The sequence below is a fragment of the Colobus angolensis genome, unplaced genomic scaffold (assembly GCF_000951035.1).
Source record: "Colobus angolensis palliatus isolate OR3802 unplaced genomic scaffold, Cang.pa_1.0 Scaffold6, whole genome shotgun sequence".
NCBI classification, from domain to species: Eukaryota; Metazoa; Chordata; class Mammalia; order Primates; family Cercopithecidae; genus Colobus; species Colobus angolensis.
Genome location: NW_012119598.1, coordinates 7106311 through 7130165, shown reverse-complemented (window position 1 = coordinate 7130165; position 23855 = coordinate 7106311). Strand labels below are relative to the sequence as shown.

Below are 23855 nucleotides of genomic sequence, written 5' to 3'. Positions count from 1 at the left end.
CTCCGTGGCCCTACACACTATATTCTTGACGGTCCAAACATGAGCCATCTTTAGGTCATTTCTCCCCACTTTTTATTTGGGTGGAGCTTGTGGAGCAAGCATGAAATGCTGCTTCTACTTCCCAGGGTGATACCTGAGTTTCAGGCGCCACAGTACATCTTACAGTCAAATTTTGGCTCTATTTAACGTATCATTTTATTCTCATCTTCCTGATGTGGGATATTCTAGGAAACTGCTTGAACCAAATGAACCTCGTTGAGAGTGGACATCAAGATGTGTTGAACGCTTGATAAATCAGAGACTGAAAGAGACTGGAGGGAACTTGACTCGATTCCAAGTTAGGCAGGGCTGTGGGTGTCTCATGTGTGGTGCTGGTGAGTGCTGACAAGCCCAGACTTTGGGAAAAGTCCTTATGTCAGACAATTGTGGGCTAGGGTGACAGATCACACTTTGACGGATGTCAGGTTCCCTTGAAGGGAGTAGACATTCCTAAGATTATGTATTCTGGGTGGAAGTCAAGCCAGTGGCAGAAAATAAAAATTTTAGAGGCTGACCTTAGATCAAAGGAAGAAAACAAAACAGAACAGAACAGCATAGCCACGAAAGACTTGTTCAGTTACTGGTCAGGAAATTCTGGGATCCTGAGCAGGCTGGCAATGTGTGATGTTATGGACTGGCTGCTCCTCTGGCTCTACGGTGAGCCAGTTTGAATCTGAATCCTCACCTCTGGCCTGTTTCTATGACAGACCTACCAGAGTTTCTCAATCAGCCCTGCAGTTTTCACAAAATGCTCCTACTTCTGCCTCAAGGTCCCTCAGGTAGGGGAGGAAGCCCAGGGACTCAGTGCTGTGATTCCTAATGCATCAGACACGTTGCGTATCTTATTTAGTCTCCGCTGTTACCCAGTCATGAATTATGGCCACTCTCATTTGATAGATGCAGTAATTGAAAAACAGAGAAATGAAATGGCCCTCCAGACTGTCCCTGGCAGCTGTGGGGAGGGAAGGAGACCTCCAGACCCACTCTCTGGCTTTTTCCTAAGGTGCCCTTCCTCCTGCCAGCTGCCACTCTGCCCAGTCTTTCTGTTAAGTCCCCTTTGCCCCAAATCTAATTTGTTGGCACAGGCCTTATAAAGCAGAGTCAAAGCACAGGTGCAGCATTATCCTTCGTGTCCTGGATCTGAATGTATGCTGCAGCTCAGGTCAAGTGCCCACCGAGTGACAGCCCAAGCATACCTGTGCTCAGTAACTCTGGCGAAGAGCCCTGGATTCTGACAGCTTCTAGCAGTGGTTCACAAAATTTAGTATGCCACAGAACTACTTAGAGCAGGATCGATCGGTCAAAAGAAGAAGAATATTTCACCGCATGTAAGAATTAAATGAAATTTAAATTTCAGTGTCCATAAATAAGTTAAACGAAGCCAAATCAATCATAAAATACATGCAGCAGATATAGACATACCTCACTTCATGTAATCTGGGCACACAGCCATGGCCACTCATTTTCATATTATCTCTGCAAGGGCAGAGTTGAGCGATTGCCACAGGGACCATATGGTCTGTAAAACCTAAAATGTTTACTATCCTTCCCTTTCCAGAAACAAGTTTGCCAACACGTGGCCCAAAGGGCTTGTTAAAACACAGATCACTAAGCCCCAACCCCAGAGCTTCTGATTCAGTAAGTCTAGGTAGGGACCAAAAATTTGCCATTTCTAATAATTTCCTAGATGATGCTGATGCTGCTGGTCTGAGGACCACACTTTGAGAACCCCTGCCTTATAATAATGGCTGGTTATGCCCTAAGAAGATCCTTCAGTTTCTATAATTTTGTTGTGTCCTTCCTTTAAATCGAAAAAGACTGTCTTAGTGGAGGGCTGAAAGGAATTTACTTCTTCTCTAGCAAAGCTTTCTTTATGTTTATGGAAGATACACAGCAGAAGGGTTTGGAGCTGGACAGAAACCCAGTTCCACTGCCTGCTGGCTTTGTGACCTTGGGTAAGTTAGACTCAAGTTCCTCATCTGTTAAGATGAGGGTGTATATAGGAAAAAACAGTTTTTCCTCCTATATTCTCAACACAGAGCACTTCTGGTCACCACCTGGCTTGGCTCTTACTCCTAGAGATTCTGATTTCATTGGTCTGGGGTATGGCCTGGATGTTGGGATCTTCAAAACTATAAAGGGAGATAATAATGTAGCACTGTCCAATAAAAATGTAAAGAGAGTCACACATATAATTTTATGTTTTCTAGGAGCCACATTTTGAAAGGTGAAATTAATTTTAATATAATATTAATATCTTATCATTGATAAATAATTAAAATAATATATTAATGATAAATTCTACTTAACTCAGTATATTCCAAACATTAACATTTCAACATACAACCAGTGGAACAATGACAGAGATATTTAACATTCTTTTTCTCAGACTAAAGCTTTGAAACTGAGTCTGTACTTCACACTTATAGCACATCTCTAATCAGACTGGCTATATTTCGGGGTTCAGTAGTGACCTGTGGCTTGTGGTCATTACTTCAGAAAGCACAGGAGTAGTTAATGTGCAACCAAGATGGAGACCCACTGGGGTAAGGGCACGCTTGGTGTTCGCAGACCAGACCAAAGCTCCCGGACCACACAGGGGTTCTATCGGCATTATTATTCTTGAGGATTGAGGGAGTTGACTGCAGCTTCCCTCCTTTGGGCTAGGAATTAAGTGTGGTCATTAAGGACATTCAGTGAAGCTCAATTTTGTCTTAAAATTGGATGTGCAGCTTATGGAACCTGTTTGAAAGCATGGCGATCAACTAAAGCAAATAAATCTAAATGACTTGATGCTATCAGAGAAGACAGAAGGATCAGTGCAGCATTAACAGAGCAGGAAGCAAAACCGTGGCCAATTTTGTCTCCTTCTCAGTGAGCCCACAGCCTGAGTAAACGGGGCTGTGGGAATCCCAGGCAAGAGGATGGCTGTTAGATCATCCCTTGATATTCTACGCAACTCTTTGATTCAGAACTTTCTATTCAAGTCCAAATATCACTGGATATTACATAGGCTGTCATTCTCTTTGAAAACTCTTAGGTTTATTCCTAGGGGAACAGAATTTATTCTCTCTATTCTTTCTTATAATGATAAACTAATATTTAAAAGAATAACCTTGCAAATTTATCATAAAAGCAAGCAAGATTTCCGAAAAAGACAAAAATAAAGATCTGCAGAGAGAAGCGCTCTTAGCACTGAAGTGTGTACTCTTTCAGAGTATTTTTTTGGTGTATACACTTACACACATTTTATACAATAGAATTCAACAGTGACTACACTTTTATAGCATGCTTCTTTGTCACATAATATTCTTACAAGTATATTTTCATGTAATTTAGTAATCTACAGCATCATTTTAAAATCACAGCCATTGTACCATTGTTTGGCTGAATAACGACCTACTTAGTCAATGCCCTATCATTGGCCATATACGCTATTTCCTCCACATTGTCAATCATCGCGTAAGTAATCATACTGAAAGAGCATCAGCTCGTCTTTGAATCCAATGTGATGCTTGCCTTAAAGCTAGCTGAGGACAAGGCAGAGGGAAAGGAGGCAACATTTCGGTCTCACTAAGTCTGACCCATTTTGTAGTTTTATCTGGCTTGGAGAAAAGCCAGCGAGATGTAGTTTGCAGAGGAATGCATAGTAATGCTGTGACAATGATACCAGACAGCTCAGCTGCGAGTGACACCACAATGTGCCGCCCACAGTGGACATTAGGTTTTCTCACTGCTCTGCTAAGAAGGACCTGCAAGCCCCACAGCAAGCCTTAACGTGTCAACAGCAGCTTGTGCTTGGATTTGGATTGACTTTAGTTCTTCCTGGTGCCATTTTCTCCCTTCTGGTCTTGGTATTAACCACTTCTTTGGAACAGAATCATTCCTGCAGTAGGTTTGTGGGTGGGTTAAAAAAATTTAATAATCCAAAAAACCTCTGACTTTAAGATTTTAGTTTCTCTGCCTTATGTAGTTTACATAATTATTTGTTCATGCAGCATTTATATATTACTTTTCTGATCATTTTATGCTATATGATAATTTACACTATATGAGGTTTTCTGGCAATTTCCCCAGTGCCAGCTTCTCAGTTTGCCTATGCAGTCATCACTCCCGTTACAATAAAGCAAATAAATAGCTGCAGAGCTGCCCAGCATTCAAATAAGGCAAACATCAGCCTTTTGAACTGCTAAACTGAATTGAACACCTCAAACTGATTTAGGGAACCATCTCTCTTCTCTTTCATCCATCCTATTAAAACCATACACAGAGAAAAATAGCGAGGTTTTCCTATACTTGGAGGACCAGGAAAATGTCCTCTCTGCTAGGGTTGGATGCATGTTGTGTCTTTATGTCATGCATAAGCAGTCTTAAGTAGTCATTTTAAAGGTGAACTGGTAAAGTTGTGTTCAATCCATCATATGTTCACAGGCAAATACAACAAAACAAGTATCTTTTGTGTCTTTACTTTGTGCCAGGTCTCTTTGCCATGTCAGTGGTGACGGATAGGAGCAAGAAATATGCCTTCCTTCAAGGAGTTTGAAGTTTAATTGGGAGGGACACACACACTAACCATAAAATTCAGTTCCATCTGAGACAAGAACTACAGCAGAAATAGGAACATGATGCTCCCAGAGCACCCAGAGGGAGCACTTCATCTGTTGGCATTGGAGGAAGTTTCAGAGAGAGAGAGAGAGAGACAGACAGAGAGAGAGAGACAGACAGAGACAGAGAGAGAGAGAGACAGACAGAGAGAGAGAGACAGACAGAGACAGAGAGAGAGAAAGGGATACTTGAGCTAGGTCTGGATGAAAAGCAAATGGTGATTGGGCCACACATACTAAGGGGACCATCCAAACAATGTTGCAGGTGTTAAAATGCAGGCTCTGAAGAGAAAGTGGCAAAGGATTCCTTAAGCTGATGCCTAAGGTATGTGTGGGGGGTGGAGCAAGATGTAGCTGAAGAAGGGAGGAAGGGAGGGAGGAAAGGAGGAAGAGAAGGGAGGGAGGGAGGAACGGGAGAGAGAGAGGGAGGGAGGGAGAGAGGGAGGGAGGGAGAGAGGGAGGGAGAGAAGGAGGGAGGGAGGGAGGAAGAAGAGGGAAGGAAGAAGGGAGAAAGGACTGACTGTGGGTGAAGAGTTCAGAGTTGGCCTAGCTGAGGGCAGGTCGAAAAGGTTAAACAGGGACGGACTAATGAGGAGTTCATCATTCTGAGGAAATGCATGAACATACTTGATTAACCAGAAATGTCTCCAGTAAGTTGAGAGAGGAAAACTGACTTATCATTTTAAGGTGGGCTAGCTAAGAAAAAAAAAAAAGGTCCCAATTTGAAACAAAGTCAGATCACTGGGCAGAAAGATTCCTGAAATGATAATTTTAAATAAACCCGTGGTCAAAAGCAAGACACATTCATTCATTGTCTTGTTTGTTCTTTTATTCGTTCAATCGTTAAAGCTAAGATTGGAGTCAGCCTGCCTGGGTTCAAGCCGTGGATCCTTCAAGCTCTGTGACTTGGTGCAAGCTCCTAAACCCCTCTGTGCTTCAGTTACACATTTATAAAGTTGGAATATTAATACAGTATTAACCTGTAAGGTTGGTGTGGGAAGTAAATGACTTACTGGATCTAAAGCTCTTATAACAGGGCCTGGTATGAATGCTCAATCGTGTGAGGCATTTTGCTCTGTGTGTCTCTGTATTCAGAGCTCTCTATGTATCAGCCACATTTGAAATACTGGGAATAAAAAGACAAAGGTGATATGACCGTACCCTCAAGCAGCTCGTAGTCCAATGTGGAAGATACATGGGAGTAAACCAGGACAGTCCAACGTGGCAAACGCTAGGACAGAGTGATGTGCCACACGGTTGGTGGGGATGGCGAGGGTGGTGAGGGAGCCAGGCTGAGTCTGTCCTCTACAGATCCCAGCAAAGTTCCCCCGGTTCCATCTGGTCAGTCCTCCCTTAAGTTCCTCGTTTTCTTTTGTTTGCATCCCTTAGTGTAGGAAGGATATTCCAATTTCTTCTAGATCTTTCATTTAAAAGGAGTAATTGCCTCATTTCACAAGGAACTTTACTGTTTAAAATTCTAGCTCTCTTGAAGGGGAAAATAGATAAAGGGGTATTTCTGAGACGTGAGGTGAGGGGTGTATGGGGAGTATGCCCTGCCTTGGCCAGTGGGAGTAGGAAGGAGGCCCTGGGAGGGGAGAGCAGCTGGAAGAGAACCACTCCTGGGGAAGGACAGTCAGAGAATAGAGCCAGGTTTTAACTGCACCGCGGAAGCATCTCGGGGCCTTGGTGAAGCCATGGTAAAGACAAGAAGGAAAGGAGAGGTGGGGACAGGTGGCGGAAGGCTACCTTCTCTTTCTTCAAGGCTGTAAGGCGGGAGTAGAGGGTTGGTGCGCTGGAGAAAAGGTAGCTAATATAATGGGGTTTCTGCCTCTCTACTTCTAGTGTAACTACCCGATGCCTCTGTTAGTCAATGACCCCTGTTAGGAAAGGTGGTGACATATCATAAGCTTTATTTTTTTATTCTTTTTTGAAGTCCATTACTACGTTAAGGACACCCTGCCACTAAGGAAGTTGTGCAGGGAAAACCTGGAAGCACTCTGAACCTCAACGGATTTTTGGAAGCTCTTGGCTCTTTCTGCTGCCAGCCCTTTTTATAAAATGCTGCTACTCACAGTAACAATGTACTGCTTTAAAGCATCTCATAAGTGTCATTTCCTTTTGATATTCACAACGGCCCTGTAAGGTAGGCCTTATGGAATGGGCCTTATTGTTATTTTTATGCAACACATGCTGATAAGTGAAGATAAGCTCGTCCAAAGGTGAGGGGCAGAGACACAGCTCTGGTCTGGGTGTCCTGGCCTCAGATGCAAGTTTGCATTTATCTCTCTGCAGGCCCCTGCAAGCAGTGAGCAAGACAGATGGCTTACCTCCTTTCCTTCTTCCACAGAAAGAAAACTTGGGCAGAGCCACCTCACAGATGGGATAGGAGAAATTCAAAACAGATGAGCCTTGAGACATGAGAGCTAGGTCAAGAAATAGCTCTTTGATGTCCTCTCCTGGAGGAAAGAGAAGAACAGCTTTACTCTTACTGCGTGTTTCACTGTATATCAAAGGCATTCACAGTATACAGCAGCATGAGCTAAAGAATCTTTTGTTTCCATTAATCTGCTCTGCCTGGGGAACAGTTTTCTTCTTTCCTTAGTAAAACATCATTTAGGCAATGCTACAGGGGATTATGATGAGACCCTGGATATGAAAGGTGGCTGTTTCTCAAAATACCTGCTTGGAGCAAGGTAGTTAGTCAGCTGAGCTCCCCACCCTGGTGCTATGGCCTTTTAATGTGAAGTCTGCAGGTCTGGCTTCTGGAATTTCTCAGCTGCAGAGTATCATTTGTTCCCCATGATGGTGGTGGGGTGTGGTCACGCCTACATATACCTGCTGCTGTCACCAGGGAGGTATTGCAGCACAGGTACACAGGAAGCTTCGGTGGGTCCCATGGTGGTGGCTCCCAATTCTCTCTGCCTTTTTTTCCATTCCTCCCTTTTATGTTCCACCCACTCTTCCATTTCTCTTTTCTCTCTTTTTCTCTCCCCATAATATTTCTCGAGCTGCTGCTAGAGTCCAGATACTGGATAAGATTCTAGAAATACAAAGTTGCGTGAGAGTTCTTGATTTCTGTGAATCTTTCTTCCACTTTTCTGGAACGATTCCACATGCTAAGTTTATTAAACCTCTCTACTTTGATTTTGATATAACTGTTTTGGAAAAGGAGATAGTCTAGTAGCTATAGCAAATATATTGACTAACTATAATTGCATGATCATATGGTGAAAATTAAACAATCAGAAAGTGCTCTAGCTTATTGATTGGGGTAGGGGAGAAAATATTACATCTCCTCCTTGCTTATGTCAAGGTTTAAGAATTTGTATTAACTATTTGGGATACAAAATAACACAAATGACAAACCGTACTGCTGGTAGTAGATTTATTTGTTGCTGAGATAACTAAAAAAGTTAGGAGATCCTGAGTAGACACTAATACTTAATCTCAAAATATTTTCCTTTTTTTTTTTTTTTTTGCTGCGTATACTGATTCCACGTGCTTGTATCGTCCAAATGAGTGCCTAGAGTCTTTTTAATACAAAAGTACAGCTTTAAGTGAGAGTTCTACCCTACCTGGATATAAACCAGAGAGAGATTTGAAAATGAAGACGTAAACAGTGTTAATTCCAGAGAGTGGTGAGGGAACAGTAGTTTAGCCAGTCATTATAGTTAATGTAAGTCACTGGGGGTGTGGAGTTGGAAGAGGCTGTGAAATGTTTTATTTCATGCTAATCATTTTTTTTTTTTTACTTACTCAGAATTATTCCAAATCTAATGTTGATATTTGATTTTAATTGCTTGGAACACTTTTCAATAGAAAAGCCAAAATCTTGTAATGGATCTGCGAAGAAGAAAACAATAGATTAGTTGTGAGTACATCGTATATTCTGCAAACATATTCAAAATTTGCACCAATATTGTTTTCATACGAATTACTGCATTTATTCAAAAGCATATTGCCCAACACTTTTTAAAATAAGCCTGTGATATTTTCATCAGCTCCCCCGCAGTGTCTTCAAAGCCAATGTCATGTTCACTCTGACAACAGGGCCTCCATCCATGGAATGAACAGTGTCTTGCTAGTTGGGTTATATCTTTACTTGTTAATGTTTTTATCATAGAAAAATTGTATCATTGCCTGAATTCTTTTAGTTCCTGAACATTTGGCTTTAAAATTGCTCATGGATTGCATAGAGCCTTTAATAAAGTATCTACTATTATTATCAAAACAGAGGGAGGTACAAAAGTTAGGAGAGCTTGAGTAGACATTAATACTTAGGCTTAAAATATTTTCTTAAAAGATTTTCAAAGTTAAGACCTGCCTTTGTAATTCCATTTTATCTCATCCCCTCCCATCCCCTCCCATCCCATCCCATCCCATCCCATTTAATGTAATACTTCCCCTCCAAAATATTCCACTATGTACAGGTATTGTGCTAGATATCATGAGGCTATAAAGATAATATTTTCTGCATATAACTTCTGCTCATTCACAAAGCTCCAGTGGTTTATCTATGCCTCAGAATAAAGTCCAGAAATGAGTGACTGGCTCCAACTTCCATCCTCCACATCATAAATCCATCCTCCATTCCTTGAGACCAACACACCAGCACATTCCCACCATGTTTGATTTGCCTGTGTGCTTTCTCCCATTTGCAATGGTCTTAGTCTTTTTGGCTATTATCTAAATCCTCAGGTCTTGCTCATTCCCATCTTCTTTGTGAAGGTTTCCCTAACCCCAAATATTCTCTTGTTTCCTTGAATTCTTAAAATGGTGATGTCTGGCACTCTTGGTAAGTGTACAAACATGTATCACTCTGTACTTTGCTACATGGCTTATCCTGCAACACTGAATCTGAACATGAGATTCATTAAAGGCCAGAGCTAGTTTCTTGTTTTGTTTTGTTCGTTTTGTTTTCCGTTTCCTTTTCCTTTATGTTTCCCACTGGGCTGGAGACAGGAGAGCTATTTGTAACAGAGGATTACCTTGTACTAATAGCCGAGCCTTGTACTTTATGAGTGTTTTCCATTTAATTCTCTTGGTTCCCCAGCACCTAGCAGAGAGTCTCACAGCCTCACAGTCTGACACACAGTAAGCACTCCATAAATGTATGCACTGAGTGAATGGATGGGCCGTGTACTGGAGCTGTTTCTCAGCTCCAAATCCAGCCCTCTTTCCTCTGATTTTTAACTGGGCTCTCGGTAATCATGTTTCTCCTTCGCTGTCTGCCAGTCAAGATAGCAGGGAGACGGATGCTGGAGTTGAAGAAGGGACTTACTCCTTCTTGAGTACTTTCTGGGAGTGTCACTGGTGATGGACCAACACCTTGGCAGTGGAAGTTGGTTCCAGTTGGCTCTCTTTTGCACCTTCCCAGCATCAGCTGACACTCAGCTCTGTGGGGCCCTAAGCTACTGCAATAACAGCACATCAGAAGCTGTCACCCCTTCCTTAGCAGTCTGTCTCAGTTCCATAGGGTCCTTCTGTCAAGCATCCAGTTTCTAATCCCTACAACCTGTGCCTTTTGCTCTCCCAGCCCTCAGTGGTCCTTTCTTTGCTCTTTTGGTTCTCCAGCAACTGGTTCTCTAACCAACTTCCTATGTCAAATTCTCTCTGTTAAAATAACTGATACGGTCTTCGTTTTCCTGACAGGACCCAGACTTGCAGAATAAACAATAATCTGAAGAGATAGGTATGAGTTACCTCATTTTACTGTTTTGAAAATATAGACTGGGAGATGTTGTGTGAACTTACCCAGATCCCGACAGTAGAAAGTGTCAGAGTCAAGATTCAAAGCCAGAGTTAAAAACAAACAAACAAACAAACAAATTGCTCCCTGGTATTATGCAGTGAAACTCACAAAGCAGAACCTCAACTACATATGTTACTTATTTGATTTGTAAGATTGCCCAGAATATTTTGTGTGCAGGCATATGGCATCTGGTAGTTCTGTTTCATAACTGATTTCCATTTCAGCTTAGCTATGAGCTCACATTTGCCAATGATAGTGTTCCAGACAGTTTTATCATCCACATTGCTGACCTGGAAGATGCATCATTGTCTATGATATCTGCAATGGAAATGATCACTAGGCAATTTCAGCCTGGCAAAGCTAACGTAAGTACACTTTTGTTTGATCAAAACTCCTTTGGACCAGTCACTACTTTTCCTAAGGGTGGGAAAGAGCCCTTTTGTCTTATCCTCACTGGACTCCTTCCTAAGTATCTCTGTGCTGTCCCAGGGTCTCTCAGCCTGGAAAATAGGAGCACGGGGTTGGAGATGATAGTTCCTGCTACATCCTTGGCACTCAGTATTGAAAAAGATAGAAGTCAATGAACAGATGCTTAGGAAGGTGCATCCTCAAAATTGTGGATAAATTTAAGTTGCTATCCAGGCAAAATAAAAGAGGCTAAGTATGTATTGTGTTGTTGATTAGCAGCTATATAATTACACTGTATGTTTATCAATATTTTAAAGGTATAGATAGTAAGAATCAACTAAGGGCGGGAGAAGGAAATAAAGCATTTTCCTGGTCCTGGAAACACATTGTTGTTAGGAAAATAATCTCAATAAAGAACAAAGTCACAAAGAAAGCTGTAGGCTGCATCTCTCTGAGGATATGGATATAAAAGTAGAAAGACAGATTTTGCTTAAAAAGCGCTTAAGGGTTTGGTGAGCTTTCCTAGCAGCTATTTCAAATTTATATGCAAGACTGATATCTTTGAGTGTAAACATGCAGTTTGTGGTCCTCTTGGGGAAAGTGACATTGGTTCCTCCTCCTCCCCCAATCCCACCCTCTCAAACTCATATCCTTCTCTGTATTAATATTTGCATTTCCACTCAGGCACTTTGTATGTTCTAGATTACATTATATTTGTTTGTATACCTTTGTCATTCCTCCACTAGATAACGCAAAGCTGACTCCCCAGTGCCAGGGCTATACATAATCTCTTAAGATTATACTAGATCTCCAGTGATTGTCTGCTGGATGAATAGTAGTGGTTATTTGTAGTAAATTTGCTGAGAACCTTAAAGCAGGATTCCTCAACGTTGTCACTGTTGACATTTTGTTTTGGATCTCCCTTGTGGTGGGTGCTGCTCTGCGCATTGCAGGATGTCTAGCAGCATCCCTGGTCTCTACCCGCCAGATGCCAGTAGCACCCCCATACCCTCTGGCTGTGACAACCAAAAATATCTCTAGACATTACCAAAGTATCCGTGAGGGACAAACTCACCCCTGGTGGCGATCACTGCTTTAAATAATCGCTTTATCAATTTCCAGGCTTTACTGATACTGCAAATGCCTCAGAATCACCTACCAAAATAAAAGATGGTAGGTTGCATTTTAAAGCAGTTCTCCTTCTACAGTATGAACAGTGATGGGCAGGCTGAGAGTGGAGAGACTTTCCCTTGGACCCTTGCTTCAGTAACTTTTAATCATGTAAGATGGATCATCTGACTTTGGACTTTCTGAAACAGTAACATCGGAAAGTTAATCAGAGTTGGTGTTCTGAGAATTTGAGGAAAGAGATAAGTGTTTCCTCCGGATACTTCACTGTATTTCAGCAAATGAGCTCAGGAAAGAAGTCAAAGCTTCATCATGAAATAGAAGACTTCATTTTCAATATTTCTTCCTTGGCCTCTATGTGGCACTTCCTTGCTCTCTGTTCTGTTGACTTCTATGGCTTCAGCCCAAGGGAGGACGGCATTACAGTGGGTGAACCCAGCAAACCCCAAACTGCCCCTGCTCCCCTCTCCCCCGGGCAGGTGTGCCCTCGAAGGCAGGCTTCTCCAAACCAGCAGCATGTGAACCCTGCCAGAGGTGAGGAAGAGCTCCAGGAGAACAGCCAGCAGCATCTGTTTTGCATACTAAGGGCAGCAACAATCAAATCTCTCCTAGAAAGGTTTTCTTGGACATTCATGGAGTAAAATAGAGTTGGATGAACAAGCTGGGTTTAGAGTGAGCAGCATTTGAACAGATCTCAGCTCCAAAGGTATTTTTGTGCCTTCCACCCTCCATTAGTGGCCTAGGCTGGGCTAGACCTGGGCAGCTGTCGAGGGGAGGACAACCTTGTCAGGATGGCTTCTATTAACAGCTAGCAGTAGGCTTTCAAATGGAATCAGTAGGAAGAAGACAAAATCCAATGACACAGACTCTGGGAGTGAAATTCCTCAGCAGAGGATGGTGGGGGCCTGGGTACACACCACTGGACCAATCCTCGATTTGACTTCAGGCAGCCGGAAAGCTTGGATGTATGTCTCTAAGTCCTGGAGTCCATGGATGTAGCTCCGCCCCCTGTGGCCTCTGCGTTGCTGGCTGGGTAGTTTGAGGCATAGAGGAGGGCCCAACTCTTATGCAGCTAGTTCCATTTTCTATATTCTAGCTCTACTTGAGGTTTTTCTTTAGCTTTATGTTTTGAAATAATTATATTTTCACAGGAAATTGCAAAAAGATACAGAGAGGTCTCATATGTCTTTCCCCATCTTCCCCCATGGTAAGATCTTACATGGAGGACAATACCCAAACTGGGACATTGACATTGGTACAATCCACAAAGTTTATTCACATGTCAACAGTTTAGTCTGTGTGTGTGTGTGTACAAGTGTATGTGCCTATATTTTACAGTTCTATTGCTTGGGTTTAAAATGGTTAGAAATTGGTCTTCCTCCTCTCAGGGGAGGGTAGAATTCTTACAGCAGAGTCACTGTGGAAAGGAGCTGACTCCCCTCCAACCTCACTTGCACCAGCCTTCCACATACTCATGGCCAAGTGCAACCCCAAGATTGCAATGTCCTTCCTGCTTTGTAAAGGTAGTCTTTCTCCCCCTCCCTTTATCCTATGCTCTTCTCTTCTCTCTTCCTGTCTCTCATTCTCTCTCTCTCTCTCTCCCTCTTTCTCTTTTTCTTCTTATATCAGTACTTAGATCTGGCTACCATCCTGAGATTAAGAACACTGACTTTTCTTCAAACACATCTTAACCTTCATGGCTCATTCCCCATGGCCCACATTACTCTAAGAGCTGGTATTGCTTCCTGCATGTGCTGTTGGCAGAACACAGGCTGGCCCCAGGAGAATGTTAAGTATTACAAGCATGCTTCCGATAGAGGCACGACTTGGGGAGGGAGAAAGGGCATAGAGGGCCCAGGAGACCTTACCAGTCACACATAGCTTAGCTGCACTGGCAGGACTGCCTCTCACAAACAGTTTATGGAAGGAAGGAAAAATTGGGTTAACAGAATGTGAGTAAAGCTGGTCTGCTTCTGAATGCTCAATAAAATAGTACTGGATGGTTGTTTAATAATGGGGGGTGTGTTTCTCTAGAAAAATAGAACCACTTGGCACTGGAGACTGAGTGTCTGAGTGTGGTTGAACTGCTAGTTCCGGGTCAAATGGTAGCAGATATTCCTCTGCATCTTTCAGAATTCTTTCCCAAATGTAACAAAATAACAAACAGACCTTGCTTTTGATTTCTTTTTTTTAGGTTGGCTGATGGCCAATTCTGCCAGCTTGTGTTCTGTTTATCATACAGATCTAGCTGGGCACAGATCTGGAAGTCTGTCTTCTTTCAAGGCTGTACTTTTACTAGAGTGTCTTAATTTTCTTGGCGAATTCATAGGATGACATTCAAGGGTCACTGTAGACCTTTACAGGAGGATGATGCATAAGGCTTCAGTAAAATCGCATTGCTGGAAATCCATTAGCAGCACAACGCAAAATTAACTTTCTTCTTTTCTGTCCTTAATGCCACTGTGTTCCCTCCGCCTCCTCCCCTCATATTCCCTCCCACCTTTGTGGAAAAAGAAATAACTTACAATGTGGTAAGTGTATTCTAGCTGTGTTTTTCTATTATGTCCTGATCTCTTCTTTTTTCTACCTGTCAAATCTTATTATTGTAGCACAGCAAGGCTCCCCAGTGGGTCATTATTTCAAATAATAGTAGTTCCAATCCCATTTGACTCTCTTTGGCCAGCATTTCCTCGGGAATTGACTCACACATTCAAGTCAACTGGCTTCTTGTTTCTTCATCTCAGATATGTAAACGGTGTGTTCAAAATACTTAAACATGTTTCTTGCTTGCAAATGCAACAAAAATAAAACTAACACCATCACTATGGAATATCGACTATTTGTGGTATAAGATGGTAAAAAACTGCAACATCCTGCCAGCTGCCTGGCAATCTTGGTGAATGTGTTTTTGAGTGAGAAGGTATGTTTGGGCTGCTAAACTCAAAATTCCGGATCCCTAGCTTGTCTGCTTTTAATTGCAAAAAAAAAAAATGGAATTCATAATAAGCCTTTTTATTGACAGAAAAGGAGTAGGAATCTTGCATGACCCCTCTAGCCTCTAAGTTCCACTTTCCCAGAATAACCTAAGTTTGGCTTCCATCAGCATAGGAGGAGATGGCTTTTCTATCATGATATAAATATGACAGACCGTAAGAGATGAGTGGCAATGAAGACAGTCTTCTGCTCAAAATATCTTGCCAAATGTCTTGATGAAAATAATGACCTAATTGAGGCAGTTTTGTCTGATCTTTGCATCTTAGGAGTAGATCAACAATGCACTGGCCGGGCATGGTGGCTCACACCTGTAATCCCAGCACTTTGGGAGGCCGAGGCAGGTGGATCACCTGAGGTGAGGAGTTCAAGACCAGCCTGGCCAACATGGTGAAACCCCATCCCTATTAAAAATACAAAGATTAGTCGGGTGTGGTAGCACATGTCTGTAGCCCCAGCTATTCAGAAGGCTGAGGCAGGAGAATTGCTTGAACCCAGGAGGCGGAGGTTGCAGTGAACCGAGATCACACCACTGCACTCCAACCTGAGTGACAGAGTGAGGCTCCATCTCAAAAAAAAACAAACAAAAAACAAAAAACAAAACAACAAAAAAAAAACAAATGCACTAAGTGCAAAATTTTATTGTGTATTACCAAGAGGGTGCCATGGTGCCACATAGCATAAGATCCTAACACGAAGGTGAGAGGAAACTGGAACCTGTCTTATGGGTGAGAGACAGTGCGTCTTAGTGGCTGGAAGATGCAATAGGAAGAGCAACTTCCCTCATCATTCATTACCCTGTAATAGGAAGGGGATTAGGTCTTGGGGATAGAAAGACAAATCAGAACTGCTTCTGGTATCATCATATTTATAATATTTCCATTATCTGATTATGAAAGCACACTACTGAATAATAAACTCAACAAAAGATGCGTGTCTACTCTATACTCTAAATCTCTCATTTATAGTCAACACAACACATTATAGTCTCATTATAGTCAACATTTTATAGTCTTCTGTAGGCAAGGCATGTTTCCCATGGATTCACTTTATACTATCTTGCCTGGCCTCTCTTCATTTTAAACACCACCTTAATAGCAGTGTCACTATTCTTTCTTACAATATGTTTATCAACTGTCTAATATGCGCTGGACACTGTGCTAGCTGTGATGGAACCGAGGTGGAAAGGGAGGATTTTGACCAGGCCAGTTCACCCAAAGCCCTACTATTGGTTAAGTAGTGACCAGATTACTAGAGCTCCCTCAAGTCTAGAAGCATCAGGGGAACTTGCCTCTTCGGCTTGGTGTTGGTAATCGTTTAACTTTCTGTTACTAATTTGGAGGCAGTCCATGTGGGATAGAAAAGTAGATAAATGCTAGTCTGTTCTCTTTTTACAATGGAAGATTAGACGTTAGCACATGCTTCTCCACTGCCAATGTGGATTTCACCAGCAGGCAGACTACTTCTAAGGGAGAGCCTGGCTTAGAGACAGTGGGAACCATGGCATTGGTGACACCCACACAACCAGGATACACCTGTTGTATTTAATGTCTGCAGTTCCTACAAATTTGTCTGTCTCTTGACAGTCTTGACAAGGGACATAAACAGGGCCAGAGGCATGGGGTGCTTTACTTGACTGTACAGCTACAAAGATGATCTCTGGGACTTTTCTTGACATGCCGCAAATGCTGAAAAGGAATTCCCTTCTGCTTCTAGAAGTCATGAACTAGATATGATTTAAAAGAAAAAGCTAAGATGTTTGTTGTCCTTGGCGTCTGAGGTTGTGGAATATGATGGTTGGGTGAACAGGAACCGACAAACTGTCTGGGAGGTAACAGCTGAGGCCAGCCCAGTCTTTGCTCACTGATGGTGCTGGATTTGAACCAAACATACCAGGAGGTCCTCAAACGTTATGTGAATTGTTCTCATTAGCCTTGAGAGTGACCAGGGCATGGGGTGCTAGTTAACATCCCTGTTTGCTAAGGAAGAGACTGAGATTTCAGGCAAGGAAGTGACTTCCTCTCATCTCCAGACTCAGCCTCCAGGGCCCTGAGCACTGCACCCTAGTCCCTGTGCGGGTCTCACCCTGGAGCAGGTGAGCGAGGCAGACAAAAGACAGAAGCAGAGCTTTAGATGGAGGCAAAATGAGTCCAGACCTGTGTGCCGGGACCTGGTCCTCCTAGGATTCAAATTGCTTACAGAGAGAGACAAGACCCAACAAGCTTCCCAATTTTGATAAAATTCTTCACTGTGATTGTGCAGGTCACTGTCACTCAGCGAAGGTGCTGCTTTTCTCAACCCAAAGGAAACTGGGATAGAGGAAAATGCATTGGAAGTTTTTTTATTAGGAATTAAGAAAAATAATGCATGTAAAGCATCTTGGCCAGTGTTAGGCACATAATAGACAGTTAATAATTGGGCAAAAGGAGGATGGAGTCTATTAGAAAGAAGATATTACAATACTGACTATTCTCATTATAGTTGCAGAAAATGAAACCAACTTTTTTTTTTTTAACATTTTTCTTTTTAATGTAGGAACACCCTAGGTTTAAAATAATTTAGTTAAGTTCATACATCTTTTTTGTATTATTATTTTTCTTTTGAAATAGGGTCTGGTTCTGCTGTCCAGGCTGGTATCAAACTCCTGGATTCAAGCAATCCTCCTACCTCAGCCTCCCAAACTGCTAGGACTACAGATGTGATCCACTGTGCCCAGCAGTTTTTTTGAGACAGAATCTCACTGTCACCCAGGCTGGAGTGCGATGGCACAATCTCGGTTGACTGCAACCTCCGCCTCCCAGGTTCAAGGGATTCTCACGCCTCAGCCTCCCCAGTGGCTGGGATTACAGGCGTGTGTCACCACAGTGGGCTAATTTTTGTATTTTTAGTAGAGATGGGGTTTCACCATGTTGGCCAGACTGGTCTTGAACTCCTGACCTCAAGTGATCCACCCATTTCGGCCTCCCAAAGTGCTGGGATTACAGGTGTGAGCAACTACACCCGGCCTTCAGCCCAGCTTTAAGTTAAACAGACATTTCTGAGATGAAACCCAGGTGCCAGTTGGGGCCTCCCAGCCCTTGAGATGAAACAGGATTGGTGGAACATAATCTCATGGTTGGGATGCTCTTTGCTGATGGTTCTCAATGTGGCTGCACGTTGAAATCACTAGGAGAGTGCTGTGAAAATACCCATGCCCGGTTCCACCCCAGACAGTCTGATTTAATAAGTCTGGGTGCTGCCTGGTTCTTAAATGCTACTCAGGTGATTCTATTGCCCTGCCTAGTTTGAAACCCACTGTTAAAAGCCACACCAAGTTTTTTTGCTCATTTCCTGGTACATGATCTTAAACGTGAGACCCTACGTCTGCGGTGTATCACTCAGGCTCAAAGTTTAACCCCTTCATAGATGTCCTAAGAAATCTCCTTACAAACCATTTTACAAGGTGTACAGAATTTATGAAGCGTTAAGAGGCAGCCCCCTCCGCTCAGCCCCTTAATGACCTGGTGAGATGCTCCCGGCCTCTCCCTCTTTTTTCATGTCTCTGGCTCCTGTCTCCACAGGACACCACGTCTCCCCCTGGCTCAGTCCTGAGGAGTTGGAACCTTGGCAGTTACCCAAGCTCCTCTCAAGAATTGTTTCAAGAAAGGCACGGCTCTGCTTAGGTAGGATTCCTGCAACAGCCCCTAAAAGCATATTTTCTCTGTTTCATTTCCTGAGCATTGACTCTCTGCCAAACACGATCTTAGGCATGAAAAGATTTGAGATGAGAGTTCAGGGACGAAGAGAACAAAGCTGAAGAGATGAGCAAGGAGAGCTAGCGGAGGATGGGGAGCATGAGACAGGACACGCCTGCAAAAAACTCCCAATGTGGAGGAGAACGTGGAAGAACAGCAGAGCTTGGCAGATGTGAGTGGGCGGCGTGGGGCTGGGAGAGCCAAGACCGGAGAGCCTGGTATGCGCAGGAGTCCTGGGCTGCCTGCAGGCTCGCGGGAGTCTGTGCTCAGGCGGAGAGCAGTGATTTGAAGATGGGAATGCAAGCACGCACTCAAATAAAAAAAAAAAAAAAAAAAAAGAGTTGTGATTATAAATAAAAGACATTTGGCGTCAGTGAAGGAACTAGAGACCAGCAGCATCTTTCACAGCCGAATAAGCTTTACCGTCCTTACGGTCTGTGTTTGTAAGGCAGTCAAGGTTCACACTCTCAGGGATTTTGGGTGTGGTTCTTCCATGACTGTGACTCGCGCGGATTGTGTTGTGTTGTCTGTGTTTCGTGTCTCTCCATAAGCCGCCATGGCTTTTGGAGACGGAAAGTCAACTCATCCATTTTCTTTGTTTTCCTAAACACTGATTTTCTTCTGGACAGGCTGCCTGTGTTCCTGAACACGGGCACCAATACAGGCTATAAAGAACAACTTATTCTTTTAGGGGAGAGAAGTAGAGGGTTCTAAGGAATAAACTCTGTGAAAAATATCTCCATAAGAATTTGATAATGCACTAAAAAATCCCTTCACTATTCCTGAATTTCCCGCTCTAGCATCACCTTGCCTGGTTCATTGCACTGCACCATGCCAGCCGGTTAAGTGTTCGAGGAGTGAATGAAGGAAGGCGGATAAACAATCAGGCAGGGAAAGTGAAGGGGCCGTATCACCCTAGCAGTCGTTGAACTGATTTTGGACACAATCAGCTTGCTCTTGGATCTCCTCAAATGTTTTGCTAACACATTGGCCTTTTAATAAATCTTAACTTCGATTTGCCCTCTGCTAATACAAGAGGCCATAAAGATTATTTTCATCTTCATAGTGTTCAGTACTCAGAGTTAGAAGGGTAAATATCCCTCCAATTAGACTGGGACACGTGCTTGAAGTCAGAGCAGCTAGCAGAACACGGCAGCAATTTGATTTTTCCTATTTTTGGTAGGTGCAGAGAAAATGGAAGGAGAGATGCTACTTCGACAGGAGAGACAAAAGCCCTGCTATTTGTTTATTGGTCCAATTGTAAAGCTTTTTGAGCCCCTACTGTTCGCTAGGCACCATGCTAGATGTGGGATACGAAGATCACTTAGTCTTAGGCATAGCCCCTGACTTCCAGGAGAAAGAGGCAGTAAACAGACGACCAGCACGCAACCTAGCCACAAGGTGCAGTGAGAGAACAGGGAGGCGCCAGTGTGCTAGCGCTTCGCCTTGGAAGCTGTGGAAGCGCTTTTGTGACCATTCATCTTAAGTATGTTCCTATATTTTTCCAAATATTTCCAGTAATTACAGATGGGTGTAATAACAGTGGTCACTTCTATAGCTCTTTCCACAGCAGGTGCTGTTCTAAGCCCTATGTGTGTGTTAGCTGAAATCCTCACAAAAGCCTTAAGAGAGATGCTGTTGTCATCTGTGTTTTAGAATTGAGGAAACTGAGGCAGAGAGGGTTTATGGAAAGTGTGCAGGTTGCAAACCTTGTACGGGGCTGGAGTAGGAGCCTGTGTATGTAGACTCTTTTCCACCAACTCAGGCACAGAGAACAACATATACAAAAAGTCTCAAGTCCCAAAGTCTGTGTATTCTGGTCACTTCACGTTTGTCAACAAAAGCTCTTCATAAAATCAAGCCAGTTGTGCTTTTGTGAGCTTCATCTTGAATCCTATAAATGCAATCAGTCCAGCTTCTTTCTTTGAAAGGCTGGAGGTCAGAGGTGGCTGGTGTTTGCTTAGACATGGACAGACCTTAAAGGTCCTAGAATCACCCTTGGAAGGATAGTGGAAAAACTAGATAATTTTCTTTTCCTCTATTGCTTTAAGTGGTATCAGAAAGGTAGATTTCTGTCTTCTTCCTATATATTTTCAAAGAAGGGGCCTTCCTTGGCAAAATACAAGTTTCTGTGGCTGCTGGGGTCAGAAAGAGTTTCTACCATCATCACAGGCCTTCATCTTGCAGGTAAGCTCAGACATGCTCACCCTCGTACCCTCTTACTGACTTTGCTGAACATTGCTCACGATGTGGAATAGAATTTCTACATCATCTATGCCCATAGTGTGACATCAAAACCAGTATGTCCTTTGCAGCCCTTAAATACACACATGAGAATGCACACACACACAGACACACACACACCCCACAAAACAAAACCCCAGCCCTGCCTCGCTTTGGCCTTCTAGCTTGACCATTTTAGGGCAACCCATCTTGGTGTGTTCCCAGGGACCAAAAGCTTCCGTGTAACTTAGGCAGTAAATCAGGGTGTCAGCTAGCACTCACCTTGTCCCCCTAAGCTTCCATTTCCTCACTTGTAAAAGGAGGAACTGAGTACTATTTTAGGCTTCATGCTTCCTTCCTGTACCAGGCTTCTCAGATGCCCCAGAGGCCAGGGCAGTGGAGCCCAGACTCTGGGGGCCCGGGGCCTGCACTGTGGGTCATAAAGGCAGAGGGAGATGCACAGCCTCAGGCTCAAGAGCTTCAGGCCATTTTTTTAAATAAAATCTTTTTATCTTGAAATAAGGATAGACATAGGAAGCTATGCAACGAGTACAGAGGTGTCCTGTGTACTTTCACCCACTTCCCTTCATGGTAATATCTTACTTAACCGAGTATCAAAACCTAGTCATTGACACTGGTGGACTCTACAGACTGTATTCAGGTTTTAGCAGTTTTCACACACACGCACGTGTTTGCTCATGTAGTTCTATGCAGTTTTACTGCATGTAAGCACCACCATATAGATCCTGGCTGGGCGTGGTGGCTCATGCGTGTAATTCCAACACTTTGGGAGGCCTAGGCAGAAGGATCGCTGGAGCCCAGGAGTTCAAGACCAGCCTGAGCAACATAGGGAGACCCTGTTTCTACAAAAGTAGAGGCCAGCACCCTTCCTTGCCAGTGCAAACGTTTCTTGCAATGTTCAGGGCCCTGGAGCCAATCTTGGCCATACACAGAAACCTACAGAACAAGCATGAATTCTTTTTTTAAAAAATATTTTAACTTTTAATGGACACACAATAATTATCCATATTTATGGGTTTGCTTCCTAAATGCTTTCTAGTATGAGAGCAACTTAGCTTATTTTTCTCCTTGGCCTCACTACATGTGCTAATGAGTTGTCTGTGGCTGCTTCCAATCCCCCAGCAGACCAACAGGAGGAAAAAAATCAATTTGCACTTTTCCTGGGAAGCAATCCTGTTGGCAGAGCGGACTCATAAAGACCCTCCTTTTCTATGTTAGCATGTTGCCAAGGGGCCCACGTGACACTGCTTCTGAATGTGGCCTCCTGGATTTAAGGTGGAGGAGTGCCTCAACTGAGAGGCCCTTGAAGGAAGAGAAACCGTGTAAGGAAGTGCATAGAGAATAAGAGACCCCATATCTCCAGGGTGTGGAACCCCAGGCTTCCTTCCTAAAGGTACCATGGAGCTTCCCCAAGAAGGCAGAGTGGATACCCAGCGGGAGTTCCCACCCAGATGTCTTGAACTGGAACCAGGGAAGTCAAATTCTACATTCCCAAAGCCAATTTGCCATTTCTTTCTGCATCTCTTACGTCAATGAGATGAAGCCAGAATGGGTCTGCTGGATGCCGCAAGTCTGCAATAGAGCTCTCCTGGATAGGAAGAAGGCAGGTGCTTCTACGGGAAACCGTGAATTTGCTTGTACTTTATCTTCGTGTAACACAGACCATCCGGGAATAGGATCCCGGGCCCATGAATAATGTGAGATTAAAACCTCTTACAGGTGGATGCTGGAGGGAAAAGCAGAGCTGTCATTGGCTTGGCCTCTCTGCCAGCAAAATAAATTCCTGACCAAGGCAAGGACTCATTTCTCTGCCTCCAGAATCAACACACCCTAGCATTCCCTTCCTGATTAGAGGAATAAAACATACTTCTGCTAAAGATATAAAAAGAATTATATTGAAAAATAGCAAGCTGCCACGAAAAATAAGACAGGAAATTGGATTTCAGATGAATAAAGGAGAAGAGTGCACCCACTGAACAATCACAGCCTTCCCCCGCAGACCTGCACACAAGTTAAACACCACGTGTGAGTTTCTTCTGCTTCACAGCAAAGTTTAAAGGCCTGGCTCAACACTGTGCCATTCTCTGTAACACCATTGCTGTGACCATTTGGATATTGTTCAGCCTTTTTTTGCCATCTGTTCATGTGTCTTCAGAACATAACATTTAAAAACTGTTAGTGTGCGTGGAACTATTACTAGACAAAACTGATACAACTAGAGCAATTAGTCTAAATACCTTTGCCCAGGCTTAAGCTGCTGAAAACTGGAGAAAGAAAGAAAGTACTGGGCTGGTAAACATTTTCTGACACAGGAGACATAAATAACGGATATTCATAAGTTTGTAATTGCAAAAAAGTGGAAACAACCTAAATTTTTATCAAAAGGAGGAGGGACACAATTGCAGTCGATACATATAATGATGTACTGTACCTCCACGAAAATGAATTAACTAAAGCAATGCATGCTAGCTGTCTCTTGAAATAATGTAATAAATTAGTCTCCAAATAAATTGCTAATTCAACTTTCATTAGTTCCAGTAATTTGTAGGTTAGCTTTTTCTGTGTAGACAGTCACATTGTATGCACATAATAACATTTTTGTTTCTTCCTTTCAAATCCTTAAACATTTTCTTTTTCTCGTCTTTTACACTGGTGAGGTGCTTCAGTACAACTTTGAATACAAGTGGTAGTGATGGGTGTATTTGTCTCACTCTTGATTTTAAAAGGAAGGTTTCCAGTGTTTCACCATTAAATGTATTGTTCACTGTAGATCTATATTTTAGGTGTATTTCTTTAAAATCAGACAGCTAACTTATAAAATGCAATTTGTCATTTTTTGTTTTGTAAGATCAGGTTAATATAGTCCATTTATATTTATTAAGGCTTGATTTATTTATTTATTTATTTATTTATTTATTTATTTATTTATTTATTATTATTATTATTATTTTGAGA

The 23855-nt window shown here is 42.8% G+C and overlaps 1 protein-coding gene across 1 annotated transcript in view; it reads right to left on the bottom strand.

The window, feature by feature from the left end:
• LY86 (lymphocyte antigen 86) overlaps positions 1 to 23855 on the bottom strand; it is a 63336-nt gene that overhangs the window by 20753 nt on the left and 18728 nt on the right. Inside the window, exons 3-4 of the mRNA XM_011962647.1 lie at positions 8400 to 8486; positions 6971 to 7099 (exon numbers count right to left, since the gene is read on the bottom strand). Coding sequence (XP_011818037.1) covers positions 6971 to 7099; positions 8400 to 8486 — 216 coding nt within the window. The remainder of the gene's footprint in view (positions 1 to 6970; positions 7100 to 8399; positions 8487 to 23855) is intronic.